Source organism: Dermochelys coriacea, chromosome 13, assembly GCF_009764565.3.
Source record: "Dermochelys coriacea isolate rDerCor1 chromosome 13, rDerCor1.pri.v4, whole genome shotgun sequence".
NCBI lineage: Eukaryota > Metazoa > Chordata > Testudines > Dermochelyidae > Dermochelys > Dermochelys coriacea.
This window is the reverse complement of record NC_050080.1, coordinates 8,486,528-8,506,157: the sequence shown is the minus strand read 5'-3', so window position 1 is coordinate 8,506,157 and position 19,630 is coordinate 8,486,528. Positions and strand designations below refer to the sequence as shown.

General features: G+C 51.6%; 1 protein-coding gene across 2 annotated transcripts in view; it reads right to left on the bottom strand.

Moving 5' to 3' along the window:
* LAMA5 (laminin subunit alpha 5) overlaps positions 1 to 19,630 on the bottom strand; it is a 166,182-nt gene that overhangs the window by 47,934 nt on the left and 98,618 nt on the right. For both annotated transcript variants that reach the window (XM_038369253.2, XM_043496168.1), the window contains exons 16-29: positions 17,739 to 17,876; positions 17,387 to 17,439; positions 17,022 to 17,121; positions 16,398 to 16,450; positions 13,758 to 13,863; positions 12,938 to 13,037; positions 12,348 to 12,504; positions 10,199 to 10,337; positions 5,744 to 5,886; positions 5,534 to 5,640; positions 4,460 to 4,613; positions 3,703 to 3,863; positions 2,836 to 2,944; positions 104 to 201 (exon numbers count right to left, since the gene is read on the bottom strand). In XM_038369253.2, the coding sequence (XP_038225181.1) occupies positions 104 to 201; positions 2,836 to 2,944; positions 3,703 to 3,863; positions 4,460 to 4,613; positions 5,534 to 5,640; positions 5,744 to 5,886; positions 10,199 to 10,337; positions 12,348 to 12,504; positions 12,938 to 13,037; positions 13,758 to 13,863; positions 16,398 to 16,450; positions 17,022 to 17,121; positions 17,387 to 17,439; positions 17,739 to 17,876 (1,618 nt within the window). The remainder of the gene's footprint in view (positions 1 to 103; positions 202 to 2,835; positions 2,945 to 3,702; positions 3,864 to 4,459; positions 4,614 to 5,533; positions 5,641 to 5,743; positions 5,887 to 10,198; positions 10,338 to 12,347; positions 12,505 to 12,937; positions 13,038 to 13,757; positions 13,864 to 16,397; positions 16,451 to 17,021; positions 17,122 to 17,386; positions 17,440 to 17,738; positions 17,877 to 19,630) is intronic.

Here is a 19,630-nt window from a genome sequence, read left to right as displayed (position 1 = left end):
CAAGTGGGCAGGTTACTTCCCCTCTCATTATCTCCATTTTAAAGATGGAGGCACAATTCACTCTTCTAGGTAAAGTGCTTAGAGAAATCATGTACCCAGTTACCTGGAGGGTGAGAAGGTTCCATGGAGGCTGATGCAGTGAACCTTTGGCTCAACATATTCCACGGTGAATTGTCCATAAGGTATCAGGTACACTTTATACTACAGCACCAGGAAGGAAAGAGGAGGGAAAGAGGAAGGAAAGAGAAGAATGGTAAAATTAAACCTTCTGCTACTTGAAGCCTAGATTTGCTCCTTTACCCTTACCCCTGATCCCTAAAGATCAGGCTGAATACTCTAAAGATCCTCTCATAGACACTTCAGTGTAGATGCAGACCAGTGCTGTAGGGCCCTGGGTTTGGTGGAGGGCAGAAGCCGAATGTGTTTGAATTCAATTGCTCTAAGGCAGGGGTGGGTAAACTTTTTGGCCCAAGGGCCACATCGGGGTGCGAAACTGTATGGAGGGCTGGGTAGGGAAAGCTGTGCCTCCCCAAACAGGCTGGTCCCCACCCCCTATCCACCCCCTCAAAACCCCTGACCCATCCAACCCCCCTGTTCCTTGTCCCCTGACCACTCCAACCCGGGACCCCCACCCCAAACGCTCCCCCCAGGGATCCCACCCCCCTATCTAACCCCGCCTATTCCCTGTCCCCTGACTGCCCCCCAGCCCCATATTCACACACCCCCAACAGGCCCCCCCAGGACTCCCACCCCATATCCAACCCCCCTGTTCCCTGACTGCCCCAGAACCTCCGCCCCATCCAACTGCTCCCTGTCCCCTGACTGCCCGCTGGGACCTCCTACCCAACCCTCCCACCGCTGGCCCTTACCATGCTGCTCAGTGCAGCAGGAGCTTGCTGCCCTGCTGCCCGCACAGCGACAAAACTATAGGGGAGGGAGGACAGCAGGGGAGGGGCCGGGGGCTAGCCTCCCCCGCTGGGAGCTCAGGGACCGAGCAGGATGGTCCTGTGGGCCGGATGTCGCCCATGGGCCATAGTTTGCCCAGCTCTGCTCTAAGGCAAGATTTGTATACGCCTCAAAGTGATTTAGAGCAGTGGCTCTCAACCTTTCCAGACTACTGTACCCCTTTCAGGAGTCTGATTTTCTTGTGTACCACCCAAGTTTCACCTCATTTAAAAACTACTTGCTTACAAAACCAGACATAAAAATACAGAAGTGTCACAGTGCACTGTTACAGAAAAATGGCTGACTTTCTCATTTTTACCATATTATAAAATAAATCGATTGGAATGTAAATATTGTACTTACATTTCAATGCAGAGTATATAGAGCAGTATACACAAGTCATTGCCTGTATGAAATTTTAGTTTGTACTGTCTCCGCTAGTGCTTTTTATGTAGCCTGTTGTAAAACTAGGCAAATATCTGGATGAGCTGATGTACCCCTGGAAGGCCTCTGTGAACCCCCACGGGTACACGTACCCCTGGTTGAGAACCAGTGATGCAGAGCTTACATCCCATTTTCAGAAGTGACTTTGACAGTTTGTCCCCTTCCATGGTATCTCATTAGAGCATGTTGGCCCATTTTGCAGAGTATAGGGGAATTCAGTGTAGACGTTTAGCTCCTAAGTGACTACGTACCATTTTCAGAAGGCACTGAGTCCTACCGACTTGCAATGACACTTAGGCTCCTCTTTTGAAAATGGGACCGTTATTGAAAATCAGTGGGACTCAAGTGCTTAAATCTCTTCTGAAAACGGGACTCAGGGTTGTCCATATAGAGCCTTAGTGTGCAGCAAGCCAGCGTGTGACTCCACAGCGCACTAGCCAGCCATGCACTAAGTTGCGTGTGGACCCTGCTGCTGTGCATTACAAATTCTGCAGTGCACTTTGACCTATCTGCAGTGAGCGGCAGGAGGGTACACACGGCCAGTTAGTGCACAGCAAGCTAGTATCCTGGAGGTTTACACTCCAGCTTGCTGTGCACTCACTAACCGCGTAGACAATCCCTTAGGGTCACTTAGGACCCAACATCTACATTGAATTCCTCTATGCTCTGCAAAGTGAGCCTACAGGCTCTGATGAGACAGAATGGAGGAGACATACTACCATATTGCTGAAAGACCCCATAAGAGAGTTCCGCAACAGACCACTCCTTTCGCCCTCGCTCCTTCAGTCCCAAATGCCCATGATACATTTTTCACCAAATCGTTGACCTGTCACCTCTTCTCCCAGCTGGCAGCCGACCATATCGGATTGCTCATGATTAAGGCTAAGATTTAGTCATGGCTATTTTTAGTAAAAGTCATGGACACAGGGGCAACAAACAAAAATTCATGGCCTGGTGACCTGTCCACGAATTGTACTATACACCCCTGACTACATCTTGGGTGTTTGGGGAGGAGGGGGGGGAGGTGTGAGCGCTCCAGGGCACCTGCCGGTGCTCGGGGCCTCCACCGTTGCTGGGTGGAGACATCAGGACCACCATTGCTGCCTGGAGGGGGGAAAGAGGCGACACACTGCCACTATTGCTGTGGGGGCTGGCCCCGGAGCCACCACAGCTGCTCCAGCAGCCTTGTGGTCAGGAGTGCCAGCAGGCTGCAGAAGTCACCGAGGTCCTGGAAAGTCACGGAATCTGTTACTTCTGTGACCTCCATGACAGACTCGCAGCCTCACTCATGATATAGACAGAGTTACACACCGTGACAGATCTAACATAGGAACGTCACCCTATTCTCCAGGTTAAGTCCTGAATCTACTGGTTCTAGGCCTCCACCGTCCATACCACCTGGAGCTGAGGGATGCCACACAGCTGTCCTTTGTAGAGAGGTCTTACCAGGAAGAAGTGGGCTTGATCTGCAGTGAACCGAACGGTTCCCTCTGTGGTAAGTTCAAAAGCTACCAAGCGATTCTGTGAATCTAAGACTATCCCACGGCAAAGGAAACTGCAAGACAAAAGCAGAACTCAAGGATGACCCTGGGCAGAGCCATAATTCATTTGTCGTCTTGCCAGATATACATTCTTGAAGATATTTATATAGAGCTTAGGTAAGTCTTTGAATGCCCGCTTGGGTTAGTCACAAGAGCACATTTCCTAAGGATATCCCAAGCCTTTGTTTCCTACTGCTAAGGTCACAGTTTGAAGTCAAACATGAGAGCAGCTCCCAGACAAGGCACTCAATCTGTGGATTACATAAATATTGTCTAGTGCTTGGAGCAGGCAACTCGGGTACAGGATTCGTCTTCTATATCCAGCCGCGCTCTCTCGCTGGGATTCTGTCAAGTCACTTAGGCCCAGATTTTCAGAACTGGGAATGCATGCGACATAAGCAAGCATCAAATTTGCAAGTGCATTGGCCCTAGCTGAAGTGAGAACGCACAAAAGAGGTTCTGAAGGTCTGGGCTGCCTGCATCCCACTTTCCCCACTATCAAATGGGAGGGACAATGTGCCTACCCTTCCAGGGGAGTTGCGAGATTCAAGCTGTTACCAAGATCCCACAGTGGATACTGCACTAACATATGTGCCCAGATACAATATTCTCATTCTGAGGCACAAGGGTGAACATTCTATTAGTGCAACAAAGTAGGAAGCAACTGAACAGAGAAGCTTGTCCCCTCACTGTGCAATGCAGGAGAGGGACGTTACCGTATTTACTACGGCTACCCCTTCACTCTCCCTATTGTTCAGATCTGGCTTTGTACCTGTAGTCACATGTGTGGAAGGTGAGTGACCCCTGCTGGGTGGCTAACTGCAGGGAGCTCATCGCTACGCTGGCCCTCTGCACAGCATCCTTGTTGGCATACTCCACCAGCAGCACATATCTCCCAGGCTGGGGAACAGCGAGCCGCAGCTGGACCTCCACCTGGGTGGGAAATGAAAATATGAGAGAGAGATACACTGCATCTCACCACACTGCATCTCACCTCCCCCTACTACACACACAGGTTACCAGCACTATGTACCAGCTTTCCTCTTCGTGACCCAATGCACTTCAGGGATAGAAATGATGCATTGAGATAGCTCTCAGTGCGTGCATACCACCACTCCCCTCGCCATATCTTCCTGCTGGGGGCTACATCAGTGAGATTCTTAGGTGCACAGGCTTCGACATATTACTGTATGGACAGGCTAAGAAGGCAGTGGGCCAAGTTTTAAAATCCCAGCACAACGAGCGCACACACACACACACACACACACACACACACACACCCCTACCCACCCCCACTCCCAGCCCATTTACATGCCCAGGGCAGAGTTTTCAGGGATGACTACATGGGTGAGCAGCACCTAAACACACACTCACATGAGCAGCTTAATGAGCTGCAGGAGGAATAGAAGGACGTGTGGGCGAGTTTCTGGAATAGCTGTCCCAAATATTTGAAGTACAAGCTCTCTCAAGGGGACAGCCGGCACCTTTGGTCTCACAGGGCTGAAGGGTGAAATAAACAAGCTACTCACATCACCACCGCTGCACCTCGCCATCTGTGGGTGCGATGGGGTGATGTGCACAGTGGGACAGGGCCTGGGTAAGCTGTTGTCCAGCCGGCACACCATGTCTCCTCCAGCCGCAGAGGGGAAGCTGTCCACAGACAGGTACTCGTACAAGAGGCAGCTAGAAGCGTTAGGAAAGAATTTGTGAAGTTCTGTTGTGAGCGTCGAATCCAGGTCCCAGGGAGCAAAGCAAGGGCTCCGCTGCTCTTGAGCGCATCCTGGCCTTGGATGGAGCAAGAGCTTATGTTTCACTGGCCACGGCAGCCCCCCTCTCTCTGGGAGGGTCCACTTCTAGGGGCAGACTGGGAAATCAGTCTCCAAAGCCCATTCAGCCCTGGCTGGCAGTTTCCGCAAAGAGGCCATGGGGGAAGGTGGTGAATGAGAAATGGACACCTGCCCATTAGGAGCTGAAGAGGCTGGCAGTTCATTTCATGTTGGCCAGCAAACGCTGCTTATTGCATTGCATATAACAACATTCCCGGGCTATTGACCAAGGCTAGAGGGGAACAGGGAAGCACCCCCAGTACTAACCCTTTGAGCAATCCAATGACCTACGCATCCTTCCTGCCAGTGCAACACCAGCTCCAAAATCCTATTGTGTCCCCAGTGAGATTGGGTGGGGCCCTGCCATTAGGTAGAGGAAGCCATTCAGCCTCAAACTTTAGCTGCTCCTGTTTGTTATGTTCCATTGCCACAGTCAAAACCTCTCCTTACCCAGCCACCCTCACCCCTGAGCCCTGCAGACTCCAGTGAACACAACACTCCTCCATTGGCCTGAATGGCAGGCGAGAGGCACCACAAAGGTCCTGGGGTAGTTAGCTGCTGTGGCCGATTTCTTCCAAGAGTCTAAGCCCACCCCCGTTTGCCCAGGCTCCCCTGGCGAAGGGAGATCCCTGGTGCCTCCCCCACAGTGAGCAGCTGCTGACTGAATGGGAATGCAGCCCTGCACAGAAGGGGGCAGTTTACGGGTTCATTAGTACCAGAGCGTTAAGAGGGCTGGGCAGACCCCAAATAACACAGATCATAAAGAGAGTTCCTTACTTCTGACTGGCTTGTTCAGGGGCTGGGCTGTAGGTACATGCCTCTGTGACCTTCAGCTGCAGTATGGGCGCTTCGTAGTATGAACTGGGGAGCAAAACCAGATAGTCCTGGAACGGAGGCGGAGAAGGAGGGGGACAAGTTGAGTGTGAGACTGTTCCTCGGAAAACTGCCAGAGTCTTCCTTGGAGGAGGGAGAAGGGGAAGACCTTACCAGCAGTATGCCCTCTGCCTCTACGATCAGAGACCACACAGTGGGGTTCAGCACAAAAGGCTCCCCAAAGCTGTTCTGAGGGACGGTGACAAAAGCCGGTTCAGTGCTGGGAGCGAAGATGATCTGCTTGGTCTGCTCAGTACCTGGGGCGGGAAGGACAAGAGACTGTGAGAGGGCACAAGCTCACAGCGGCTCTGAGGAGATACCGCAAAATGGGCAGCAAGCGCGGAGGATACAGTCGGGGAAGTGACTCTGTAAATGTGGCTCGGGGGGAGCCTGGTTTAGTCTCTCAAGCAGCGTCCACAGCAGATGTGCTGGGGTCCCACATCAGACAATGATAGAAATACCCCCCAAGCAGAATCTGCTCAGTGAAACAAAATCACTAACTTCCCTACTGCTATTGCTAATCTGTAGCTCTCGTCCAACGCTGAATAGCCCATACCCATCAGCATCCCACCAGCTAGAAACAAAGAGAACTTATTTACTATGAAATTATTCAAAGATGAGTGACAAGAATCAATCAGATACGCTATACACAATGGAGAATGCTTTGCTGCAAACTCTGAGACCCTCCTGCCTTTCCCCACCAACCGACATTCTGCTCTGGAACTTAAAAGGGCAATTTAATGCAACAGCCTTCCCCTGGACTTCAGGCCCCATCCTTCTCCCACTGAAATATTTTTGGCTAAACTGACCCTCCATTGACATTTTAAATCAATTAACTATGAGTGCGATCACAGCACAGCACCTAGCGTCTGAACAGCCACCGGCTAGTTTTCAGGTTCAGGGTTTTTTTTTTAAAACCACAGATGAGCTGAGGCAGGAGGCTGCGAATTTCACACACGCGTGCCTCTGACTGTCTTTGTGTGGTTCATTTACAGCACGGCACTCAGCAGGGGCGAGCGAGGGTAGGGCGAAGGAGCATGCTACTATGATGACTGTTTAGCCGCCTCCAGTATGTATTAACTCAAGATTGGACCCTAGATTCCTGAACCATAGCACTTGAGTGCAGCACCACTGAAAATGAGGGCAAGGAGGCATGTGTGTTGGATGCCTTTGTGAAGGTGCAGCTCAGAGCAGGAGCAAAATGGTGTGAGAAAATTATACCCACAAAAGAGAGGCTGTGTCCCTTTTGAAAAGCGTGCCCTACATTCGGAGCTGTCAGGGAGGGAAAGGGCTAAAAGCTTGCTAAACCGAACGCTGCAAGAGACTAACTTGCTTCTAGGCCCCTGGTCTTAACACTGGCAGCCCTTCCACATAGAATGAGGATGGCTCAATGTTTTGGAGACTTCATGGCTTAGCAAAGGGGCTGCTGTGCTGGGTCCACTCATCGGTCCACCAGGCTGGGAATATGCCTCCTGCACTAGCAAATACTGGAAGCATCCAAGGGGAAAAAGCGACAGCGTTATACAGCAAGCCAGCTGTAATCCTTCCTGACCTCTGCTGTGATCAGATTACGCCCAGCAGCATGTGAGTGGATGACCCTTCTCTTAACTTTCCTGTGTAGAAACTTAACTGGTCGTATAATTATCCAGCCGCTTTCTTCCTTTTTTTAAAGCAACATCTGGGCGTGTCAGGCCCTGTATATATCCTCCAGCTGCTCACTTTACAAGGTAAAGCAACATTTTCTTCTGTGCCAGCCCAGCAGTTCAAAATAAACAACAACATTTTCTATTCAATGTGACTTTTTATCCCAGGATCTCAGACCATGATATCAACATTAGAGAATTAAGGAACCTCCTCCCTCTCCGGGAGCATTATTACGTATAGATTGTGAAACTGAGATACAGAGGTCAAGTGATTTGTTCCAGGTCACATGGCAAGTCAGTGGCAGGGAACACCCGTTTTGTATCTCCCAGCCCTGTTTTTTAAACCATTAGACTGGGAATCCTCATGAGGTACCAAAACTATACAGCACCAGCCACCCCAACCTAGCTCCTTGAAACAGCACTCAGCTGACGATGAATGAGTAAAGGATGAATGTAGCAGATGGGGAGACACGCCAGGGTGGGTGCAGCCGTTCTCTTGCAGGGTCTCTGAGAGCTGCCCACTGGGCTAGTTCTCCTGAGGAAGGAATCGCTGCAGCTGGCTTTGAAACTTGTTGGCTTTCATGGTACAGATTGTCGAAGGGGCCTCAGACCACCCTCTACAGTGACTGCAATTTTCTACGTACGTGGCAATTCAAGAACTTCTCTGCAGAGACAGATTAGCTAACCTGTGCCAGCAAATGCACTTTGCACATGGACATTGGAGTTCCCACATATGAAAAAAAACCTGCAGACGCAATTTTGCCAGAAAAACACGTGGCATCAAGTAGTTGCAGAGACTCGCTCTTCAGAAAAGTAAATGCAAAAGGTGGCTGCAAGCGAAGACTGTAGCAGAATTTTACTGTTCCTCTTCCTCACCAGGCTGAGCACTTGCCACGCTGCAAAAACCAGGAGTCACTTCGCCATCCTGGCATGGGTAGGGTGGGCAGGGATAAGCTTGACTCGGTCCCAAGTCATTCCTTGTGGAAAACCAACCTTTAGGGTTTAATAGGGGCCAGGCCAATATGGGTCTATAGGAATCCCTTAAAAATCTGACAGAATTTAATAGAAAGGGACTTTTCTATAGGGTTTATTGAACCATCCTATAAAAAGTAGTCCTTGTCTATGCCATCCTATGGGACTGTTCCAGAAGGGACACAATCAGTCGCTGGCTGCCTGGAATACCTTGGTGGCAGTGTTGCATGCTGCCATGCGGGTATGACAGCAGGTTTCAAACTCCAAGCTTGGGAGTGCAGGGGAGCCAGAGGCAATGCCCAGCTGCTCTCCTAGAGTCTCCTGCTGTCACCGACAGCCTAGTGCTAGCAGCCCTTCCGAGGCACCTGCCAAATCACCCTGCCTGAGGGAGAGGAGCCACCCATCAAAATCATGTGTTGTGGAGAAGGGAGAGCAGCAGAGGGGCTCAGACAGTGAGGTCTCACAGAGAGGGCGGCTCTGGTGAAGCAAAGAGCTCCAGGAGGATAGGCACTCAGCTCAGGCATGGCAATGCTCATTCCTGGGGCATGAGCTCCAGAAAAGAGAAAGCTGCTGCTTGGGTAACAGCCCAGGGGAGAAGCAGATGGGCCCTGAGCTGCCAGAAAAGAGAATGCCAATGACAGGCACGAACCCCAGTTCCCATCTCCTGGCCTAGCTGAGAGGAGGCATTAGCAGTAGGCTGTGTGCATGTCTGCGCATGTTAGTTAGCAGGGAGGTAAAGCCCTTTTATCCTCTGCCGCAAAAAACCAAAACCATCTGTCCCAGTGTGCTCTTGCCTACACGTTGCTGATTCCTGGTACATACAAACGTAGGTCTCTGCCTTTCAAGCCGTCTTTGCTGGCTCTTCCTTTCCCTGACTGCACAGGATGGGTTATCGGAGCCTGTGCAGCCAGCTTAGAGCCACTGCCAAAATGATTTGGGAAACCCTGTTAAACACCTGCCAGGCCAGGCCACCTGGCACTTCCCAAAGGCCAAAAAACAGGTTCTTCCGCCATGTCCTTATGAATCAGGAAGTGGGGGTCTGGTCTCCTGCTACGGCCTCTGGCTTTAAAATACAAGGTGACGTGCTCTGATGGTAGAAGGCGGCTGTAAGGAGCGTACGGACAGGCGACGCGCATCCCCCTCCTGCATGTCTTGGTACTTCATTTACCAACTGCCAGTGAAACATGGGACCCGAAAAATAAACCCTGGGTCCGAATGCTGATGTTCGGATCTGGTTCCACCTGTGTGGCCCATCTTGGACATGTAGCTTCTCCTCTCAGGCTCTGCAAGGGCCTTCTGGGCCATCCTGTCCCTTCGGGGGCACCAGGCAGGGAAGCCTCATCTAATACCGGACGAGTCGACAAGCCCCTTGGGGCCGTGGCCGGGACTGCTGCAGAGCTGGCTTGTTAAATGGGGGAAGTGCCGCCTCAGTCCAGCCCTTGGCTCTGGAGGGCAGGAGCTCCAGAGTGAAGCCATACGGTGATGTCCACAGGAGACTGCGGGGGGAGGGGAGGAAGCAGCAGTGGTGCAGGGAAGCAGTGAGGGACCCTTACCTCTCCTTCGTGGCTGATAAGCTGTAATTTTGCCATACACATTGGCACCTCCTGAATTAATATACCTCAGGATGACATGGAATAGATAGAGCTCTGCCTCCTTCACGTCTACCGTGACTCTGACTTTACTCTGCAAAAAGCACAAGCACATTGGGCACACATCACTGTGGGGCCGGCGCTGGGCCCATCACCCGTCCTGTGGGAGAGCGGTACTTGCCTGCCTGCCTGCCTACCTCTCTCTAGTCCCCCTCCCCTCTGCGTGACACAGGGGAGCAGCTGCCAACAAGGCTAGGGCTGGCATGCTGGAGCAGCTCAGGAAGTCCCAACGGGCGTTGTTTTGGAGGGGTGGTTGCAGAAAGCAGGGTCGTTTTGGTTAGTCTCAGAGCGAGAAACACACTTACAGTTGCCACAAACATTAAACTTTCCTTCCTCAAGGACCGAGACCCTCCCTTCCACACTGGCCGGCCCCCGGTTGACGTAGCGGAAGACGATGCGGAACAGGTCAGGGGAGGTCACATTGAGAGTCACCACTACCTTGGGCTGGTGGGAGAGAGAAAGGGGAGAGAAGCAGAGCAACACCTTAAATACCTCCACCGCCAACAGCCACCAGCCCCAGTGCAGCAGCTTGAGGGACTGCTCCCTAAGCAACATGCCACAGTGCAGGAGGAGTCAAGCAGCCACGCAGCCTAACAGGGTGAAAAGGGCAGCAAGATAACGCATTGCACAGGTGCTACCAAGTTCACTTTACAAGCACCTACCTATCCTCCTCCCTCTCCACGCTTTCCATGGGTGGAAGAGGTGGAGGCAGGGGGCATGCACCAGGAGAGTAGCTCCACCTACAAGACACTCTCGCACGCTAGTGTTTAGGTTGCTTGGCCACAGAGTTTAACTGCAGAGCGTTCCTAGCTGTCAGCTTTGGAATGGAAGCTGGCTAGCACTGATGGGCGCTGTTTGGTGGAGGGGCTATTTTGGGGGCATATTCCAAGCTAGGGAAAGAGGTTACTTTAATAAAAGGTTTGACTCCATTTTTAACATAACATGGGTTTGGTGCTTTGTACTACAGTCAGCCCACAGGCGGCTCCAAGGCCATCTGTCTCTGTGCTCATGGGTTCACCACCCAAATGTCTGCAGAGAAGCTGCAAATGGAAATCACACATTTCTCTCTGACACTTGAAATGCTACTAACCAGCAATACTGACTGAAGACACCCCCGAGAGATGTGCCCACTTATTCAAGAGCTGCCACATGGCCTTGATTCAGAAAAGCATCCCTGTCTAGGAAAACGCTTAAGCATGCACTTAACATTAAGCGCATGCTAAAGTCCTATGGACTTTCACGGGATCTAAGCACATGCTTAAGTGCTTTCCTGTGCCAGGGCTCAAGGGACCAAGAGGAGGTTTGCCAGTCAAACCCTCCATGGGCATGATAAACTGGCTGCGATAAAGGAGGGCCGTTCCCTTGAGAAAATATACTGGCAAGGGACGCTAAAGACTAGGTTTTAGGGTTAAAGCTCCACTGTCACAGCCTGAGCTTCTTGCTCAAGGGCACATGGGAATGAGCTCGCACGGAAGAGGGGCAAAAGCCACACACCTGCTTGACTTTTAACGCCCAGTGGAGTCTCTAATGCAGCCAGTGGATAACAAACAAAGCCAGCAGCAAAGTGAACAACTCACTTAACAGTCTCTGGTTGCTCAGCCTGGGATTTTCAAAAGGAGCCCAGAGGAGTTAGGTGTCCAGCCCCCACCAGAATTCTGTGGGAATCTGGAGCCTAACTCCCTTCAGCCCCTTTGAAAACCCAGCCTAGCCTAGCAACAAAGCAAAGCAAAGAATTTTGTAGCTGCAGGTGGAGAGAGCAAGGGTCAGGGTAAAGAACCTGCTACACAGGACAACCCTCTATGGCTGCTATATAACCCCCCTGTCCCTCCTCCGACACACACTCAACATTCTGATAGGGGCCGTGCAGATGAAAGGTTCGCAGAGGGAAAAGCTGGAGGGAGCAAAGTGAGTGGCTGTTACAACCTCGCCCCTAGGGACCATGTAGAATATCATCTACACTCAACAACAGTCCAGGCAAAGCAGCCACAAAGGGCGTAAGCTGCATAGGGTAATGGGGAAAGAGTGGCTTCCTTTTTGGGGTCGGGGAGAGGGGGTTACATAGAGTGTGGCAGGAAAGAGAAGAGCAGGTGAAAGGGCCCTAAGGAAACCTGCAGGCATTGTATAGAGAAAGCCCCATAGTAACTGGATTAGGATACATAGATCATACAGCCAGAAGGGACCACTGTGATCCTCTAGTCTGACCTCCTGAGCAGGGCTTCCTGAATTAGGATATCTCCTCTCATCAGTCTATTCTGTCCCTAATGCTACAGGAAATATCTGCACAAACAGACTATATTTACACTGCACTGTTTGTTCTGGCCACCACATGACCCTGGGTTTGGAGCAGCTCTTTGGGTTAAAATAAGACGCACGTCTACAGCGCTTCGAATGGTTAGCCTTCTGCGTCCTCTCCCGTTAGGGAGCCCAGGCTGGGGCCAGGCCCATAAATCATACCTGAATGGGAGACATCTGAGCATATCCTCTCCAGCTGAAATTCTCAAACTCCAGGGGGTTGTAGCCAAAGCGAACGGCCCGGCCGTCCAGTGTGGTGCCTTCTTCCAACTCTAATTTCAGGTGGTGGAGATCAGGGAAATAATGGTCCCTCGCAGGCCTGGGGAAGAGAGTCAATAGGTATAATTACAAGCCTGGTTTCCACAGTCCAGGGAACTCACTTCACACTACTCCCACGATTGGTTGCATCCTGGAGGGCCCCCAAGAAGCCGGCAAATGGGATGGTGTCTGCAGCTGTCAGCTCCATATCAACACTGTTTGGGACTCCCTCTTCCCAATAATGGGGAGAAAAACTGGAGTGGCGTTTACTTCTTTCCAGCTGTTTAGGGATGGAAGGGGCAGGAAAGGAGGGTCCCCAACAAGGGGCGAACACGCTAGGGTGTAGGTGTGTGGCAGTGGTTGTGAAGCACGCAGCCTCCAATGTTCTAAGGTCATGGCCCGCTAGCTGGGGAGGGGGCGCTGGAGAAGTCTCCAGCTGAAGGAGCAAGGAGCAAACACGCCAAGCAGCTCTGTAGTGACAGCCAGCCTCTTACAGGGTGCATGTCGGGCCTTGCGTATTCTGCCTGCAGTGACAGGCTCCGGTCCTCGCCTCGCACGCCGTCCCGATGGACCCACCAACGTCGCACCGGCAGCCTGTGGACAGGAAACACGCGTTTACATTCCACTGACATTAATGAGCGCCAAATAGCACTAATCAAAGTCGCACACCAAAGGGCGGGGCCGCCGAGGTCTCTATTTTTATTCCATTGTATCCATTTTCATGTTGGCTCAGACCCCGCTTGGATCAGCTTCTCTTCCATCGCAGCGCTGAGCTATTTCAAGACTGCTGGTGGCTGCTGAGAAGAACACAGGCCTGCAAATCCTCTCAGTGAGCCCTCCAAGCTCCGACCAGGCCTCTAAACCCAAATCTCTTCAGCAGCCTTGCTCGCTGCTGATCCCCCAGCACCGCCACCGCTGTAGCGCATCACTGAGGGGAAGGGCATTGCGCAGGGCGACAGGCAGCTGCAGGCTCTGCTGCTTCGCCCCTCAGCACCAGCATTCATGTGCACACAGGAAAACAGAAGTACAAGCTTGTAAGGCAAGTAGTAAAGTCCAGGCATCCACCCTCACCTGGTTCCCCTCCCATCCTTAGCGGGAGGGGAGTGAATGAGTGTATCATCTGATCCACTCCGGTCAAAATCAGGTGCTCAAATTCTATCACTTCTGGTAGAACAGCCTAACCCGCTGTTCTCATCCACTTTGTTTTCCAGGCCTCAGTACTCTGTCCCACAGAACCCAGACAGGTAGCTCCTCTGCTCGATTTTCCACCAGCTGGCAGATCTAGCACCTCATGAAAGAGAGAAGGGTACCCACCTTGACAGCCAAAGTAATTTGCATGGTCCAGGTTGAAGTATCCATCCTTACACGTGGAGCACAACTGGCCGCAGATGCTGGGTTTGCAGAAACACTGCCCATTGTCCTAAGAGACAACCAGGTCAGTCAGCGCCCCATGGGCGTGGCTCTGCCCCTCCTCAACACTCAGCACAACCAAGCCAGCGTTCAAGAGAGGAAAGATGGTGCAGTAGTTAAGGCACAGGCCTGGCACTCTGGAGACCCAGGTTCAATCCCCAGGTCTGTCAGAGCTTCCCTAGGAAAGTATGAGACTAAGCTCCCTGCCTGTATACTGAGCTAACAGCACTGCCCTACCTCCCAGGGTGTTGTGAGGAGAAATCCAATAACGACTGCGGGGTGCTCAGACGCTAACACAATGGGGTGGGTCCTGGTCCATGAGTAGGGCTTGTAAGCACTCCCGTAATGCAGCCAATAAATAATACTGTACTGGGGCCAGATCAATACCTAAGGTTAGACTATTTAACAGCATGGTGAACATACAAGAAGGGAAGCACTTGACTCCCCTTACAAACAGCCAAAACCTTGTCATAATCTGCCCACTGCCACAGACTATGGAGAGCAATACCATTTTACCTAGGACAGGCAAGCAGTATGTGGGGGGAAGGGGGAGAGAAGCAATAGCACAGTGGTTTGAGCATTGGCCTGCTAAACCCAGGTTGTGAGTTCAATCCTTGAGGGGGCCATTTAGGGATCTGGGGCAAAAATTGGGGATTGGTCTTGCTCTGAGCAGGGGGTTGGACTAGATGACCTCCTGACATCCCTTCCAACCCGATATTCTATGATTCTATATGAGCTTCCTTGGGGAGATAATTCGGCCTTGCCTCACCGAGGAGTGTCTGTGCTGTTACAGCTACACCATTGTAACTGCCCTGGAGCCTTCCCCCAATGCAGATGCACTGCCCTGGTGTGAAAAGGGGCTGGGGCCAGAGCAAAATCACGATTTACACAGGTGCAGCACGTCTACACCAGGGTTTGCACTAGTACAGCTGTCTCGGGGCAACACCACCACTGGCTATAATCCCCATTCTCGACAAGACTTTAGTGACGATCCCTTAACACAAGCTACTGTGGAACATTCCTTGGGAAAACCACAGTCTTCATCAAGTCCATGGGCAGCAGGATGTGGCTGAGGTCCACCATATTATTCAGAAGCCTTTACTTTTCCCCAGCCCCACAGATACTACAAAGACCGTGATGGCTACCGAAAAGACTGCACGCCTGCCACCCTTGTCAAACAACTCTGCAGTCTCCCTCCAAGGCTTCTGCCAAAGATTTTCCAGCTAGCTTGGGCTCTGAGTGGATTACTACATAGTACGGTTGCAAATTCTTTGGGGGTAGAGACTGTCTTTTTGTTGTACAGCACCTAACACAAGAGGGCCCTCGTCCTTAAGTGCTACTGCAATACACACACAATAATAGGACTCTTCCATTTCTCGTAGGCCAAAGCACAATCTCTGAATGACCGTATGTCTTCTTTCCTCAATCCTGATATAGGTTCTAAACCAGGGGTGGGCAAACTTTTTGGCCCAAGGGCCACATCGGGGTCGCAAAACTGTATGGAGGGTTGTGCCTCCCCCAACAGCCTGGCCCCTGCCCCCTATCCAACCGCCTCCCACTTCCCACCCCTTGACTGCCCCCTCAGAACCCCTGACCCATCCACCCTCCTGCTCCTTGTCCCCGACCACCCCCTCCTGGGACTTCCCACCCCCAACTGCCCCCCCGGGACCCCACCCCCTATCCAACCCAACCCGTCTCCTGACTGCCCCGACCCCTATCCACATCCTCACGCCCTAACCGCCCCCCCCAGGACCCCACCCCCATCCAACCTGCCCTGCTCCCTGTCCCCTGACTGCCCCAACCCCTATCCATACCCCCCGGGACTCCCACGCTTATCCAATCCCCCTGTTCCATCCCCAGACTGCCCCCCATTCCCCACAAACCTCTGCCCCATCCAACTGCCCTCTGCTCCCTGTCTGCCCCCCAGGGCTCCCTGCCCCTTATCCAACCCCCCGGTCCCCTTACCATGCCGCTCAGAACAGCATGTCTGGCAGCAGTGCCGCCTGGCCGGAGCCAGACACGCTGCCATGCTGCCCTGCATGAGTGTGCAGCCCTGCTGCCCAGAGCGCTAGCGGTGCAGCGAGGTGAGGCTGTGGGGGAGGAGGAAGGGGAACAGCAGGGGAGGGACTGGGGGCTAGCCTCCCCAGCCAGGAGCTTGGGGTCCGGGCAGGACGGTCCTGCAGGCCGGATGGGGCCCATGGGCCATAGTTTGCCCACCTCTGCTCTAAACCCAGGTCCTCATGCAAGTCCAGGCTGCTGAGCCACATCAACAGTATGGAGAAGATCGAGGGGGTCAATGTGGATAAATGATCTCTAGTTTCAGCTTGACAAAGGGCACCCAGAACTCACTGGTGCAACCTCTGAGCAGACAGCGTCAGGACAGGACACTATGTAAACAGAGAGTGGTTCTGCGGGAGCCAGATTTGGAGAGCTCCAGCTATCACACACATGAAGGGCTTTTTTCTAACTCTAAAGGGAGCATGGGGGGGAGAAGGAAAGGGAGGGAATCTAGCTCTACACAGGGAACTTTGGGGGTGATCTTACTTGCTGACATTCTGCAACTCCACTGACGGTGCCCTTGATATCACATTGGCAGCCTGAAGAGAAAGAGAGAGAGACTATTAAAAACTCTCAGATTGACACTGACGTTCCTTGCAGCAGAGGAAACCAGACACAATAGAAGCCAAGAGGATGGAGTGAGGAAATAAACCAGCTCTTGGCTTCTGCTATGGATGGAAACTAATCAGAGTAGGACAGACTAAGGGCTGGATTTTCAGACAGCCTCTAGCTTGCCCTGGATGTTGCACATGGATGTTTGCAAGCGCACATTCCTGTTTTACACATGTAAAACCTGTATTGGTGTGAAGTCTGAGGGAAAGGCTGAGTTTGATCCCGGCAAAGCTGGCAAAACAAATCCTTGGATCCATTCATTTGAAAAGGGTCCCAGGTTGGGCCATCCCCCCTGCTAAATGTGGATCACAAAATCAGTCCCATCACTTGGGATGCTAACTCTTCGTGTCATAACCGCAGGTGGAAACGATGGGAATGGCGAAAAGGGAATCACATCTACTCAAATGGAGAGGGCCTCCCAAGGCCCAGGTTTGGGCCTTAAACCTCTAGAGCAACGGACTGCCTCCCAAAGACTCCTCTTACACGCAAGTTCCTTACTTGTGCATCCATGGGGATTATCTGGAGTCAAGTTCCAGTAGAGCGGTTTGCATCGGTCACAAGCTGGACCTTCGACATGTGCCCGACACGCACAGGAACCCTGGAAAAAAAGGGGGGGGGGAAAAAACCAGGATTAGGCGAGAACGCCAGGGGCTCAAGCAGCATCACAGAACCTGCAGCTCAGGGGACAAATGAGAGGTCTACTGCTCTACAGAGCAGGAAGCTGCCGTTCTCTGCATTGCACCTGGAGCAGAGCCTGTGATACAGTAGGAAATTCTGAGACCAGAGAAGAAAAACAAGTGAGGTTTGCAGGAAAGGAAACCCAAAGCAGCCCACAGAGACTGAGGGGCACATGAAGTACTCACCAGAGACAGGGAAGGGTCTGCGGTTGCTAACCCTGCTGGGTTACAGGAGCCCACTGCAAGGAAAAGCACAGCTTGTAGCAGGTTTAAAACAGACCCCTTAATGCTCCGAGTCATCCTGTGCATATACTCTGAGAAACTGTTCATGGAGCAGATTGAGGAGGGGGTGGAGGTTTTCTTTTGTGTTTAGGCTTTCGCTGGGTAGATGACTGGCCTGCGTATTTATTAGCATGTTTTTAAACACAGTGCTCCGAGTGTTGGCTGGTACAGTCAGCTGGGCTCAAGGGTGTAGAGAGAAGCCCTGGACGAATATGCTGTACCAAGTCATGCAGGAAGAGGAGGAAGACAATGCTACCTTCACAATGTGGAAATCCATATGCCCCTGGCATGCAGGTGTCACAGCGCAGTCCAGCCACTTTGGGGCGACAGCTGCACTGTCCAGTTTCCTGATCACATGTGCCGTGGAGAGAGCCCTCTGGGGAGCAATGGCAAGCTGCAGGTGAACAGGGAAAGGTGGGCAGTCAGGCTGAGAGCTGCAAGGCAACAGGGACTCACGGCCCAGATTAAAATAAAAGGATTTGTTTTAAATAAAAAACAAAGCAGGAACTTAGTTCTTTAAACACTCCCACCCCCACCATGCTTGGTGCATTTCGGCTAGAGGGCACAAAGTGGGGATAAAATAATACAGTTTCCCGCTGAGTCAGCAGCATCGGGAACTGAACTAGTAATCTGAAAACACGAGGGACCACTGCCAGAGCCAGACTGAGCCCTGTTAGCTCAAAGGCGGTAAGTGACTTGTATGTGGTCCATCGAACAGCTCAGAAAATGTTCCCTCCTCTCCCTCAATAACGTTTTTGCCCAATCTTTCTTTCCTTTTTTTTTTAAATTTTTCAACAACATTTCACAATTTCCACTTTCCAGTGAAAAGCCAAACACTTATTTATTTATTTTCCAGAAAACCTTGATTAAGAAATGCCATCACAGTGCCGCCTGGAAACTGTAGTTCAGACTGCCTCATGCTACCAGTCTCACCTCTATGGGCTAGGCTCCCCGGCTAGACTACATTTCCCATGATTCACCAGTCTCCCCCTCTTGCTGAACCGCCATGGTGCATCCTGGAAGATGTAGTCCTGCTGGGAACCTGGCCCATAGAATAAAAACAGGGGCACTAAGCTACCCTCTCTGCCGGACTCTCTCTATAGCTAAACCAGCCAATTAATAAACCTCCTCAGACATGAGGTATAAAGTTTAATTACAACAAATGTTTTACTTCAGCGGACACACGCCTCTCACTTTCAATGTTTGACAGTTGAAACCAAAAGCACACAGGCTAGTGAGAACAACAAGAGACACGTAGTTTATCACAAACAGGATGAGGGCCAATTACACCCAACATCTGAGAGCAGCATTCAGTTGTCAAGGCCTGGGGCCACGAGTTCTCAAATAGCTGGAACATGATGCACCGGGATGGGCCAGCATGTAGTAATGAGCTAAATGAAGATGGAAAAATATTTGCTAATTTAGAACAAAAAGTCCTGGAAAAGAGCTGGGAAATGATTGTGCTGCTTCCTGCCAGGAGCTGGGACTGGACAACAGGAGATGGATCACTTCACAATTGCCCTTGTCCTGTTAGTCCCCTCTCAAGCATCTGGCATTGTGGGAAGACCGGATCTTGGGCTAGATGGACCATTGGTCTGACCTAGTATGACCATTCTTACGCTCCTGGACAACCTGCATCTCTCTAATGCATATCAAAATCTCACTGCCCTTTCAACTTAAATGCCACCCAGCAGACGTATAGCTGTCAACTAGCCTGGTCCCAGACCGATTCAGCCCTCTCGCTTCTAGTCACCTCTCAGAAGCTTGTGGACATATTTCTAGTAAGTGTGCAAATGTCTTTGACACCTAACTGGCCTCCTCCAACAGCAAAACATTCTTAGTATTGGAAAAACAGATGGAGGATTTTCAAACTCCAGCTTACTGCCCTCTCTCAGTTCACCTATTTTTTAAATCCCGTTTGCACTTCAGCTGTTATTTCTTTCATCTAAAGAAATAAAGTGGCTGCTGCACCCCAGAGACACAATTTGATCCAAGCCTCCAGCCTCTTCAAGGGCATAGTGCCGGCATCACTTTTTGCTGTGAACGCTAAGCCAGCTGGCCGCCACCCAGGCTTCTACATTTAGCACCGTGCAAAAGGCGCGATGCTGCTGTTTTGTTGCTTCAGGGAAATTGTATCACAGAACATTT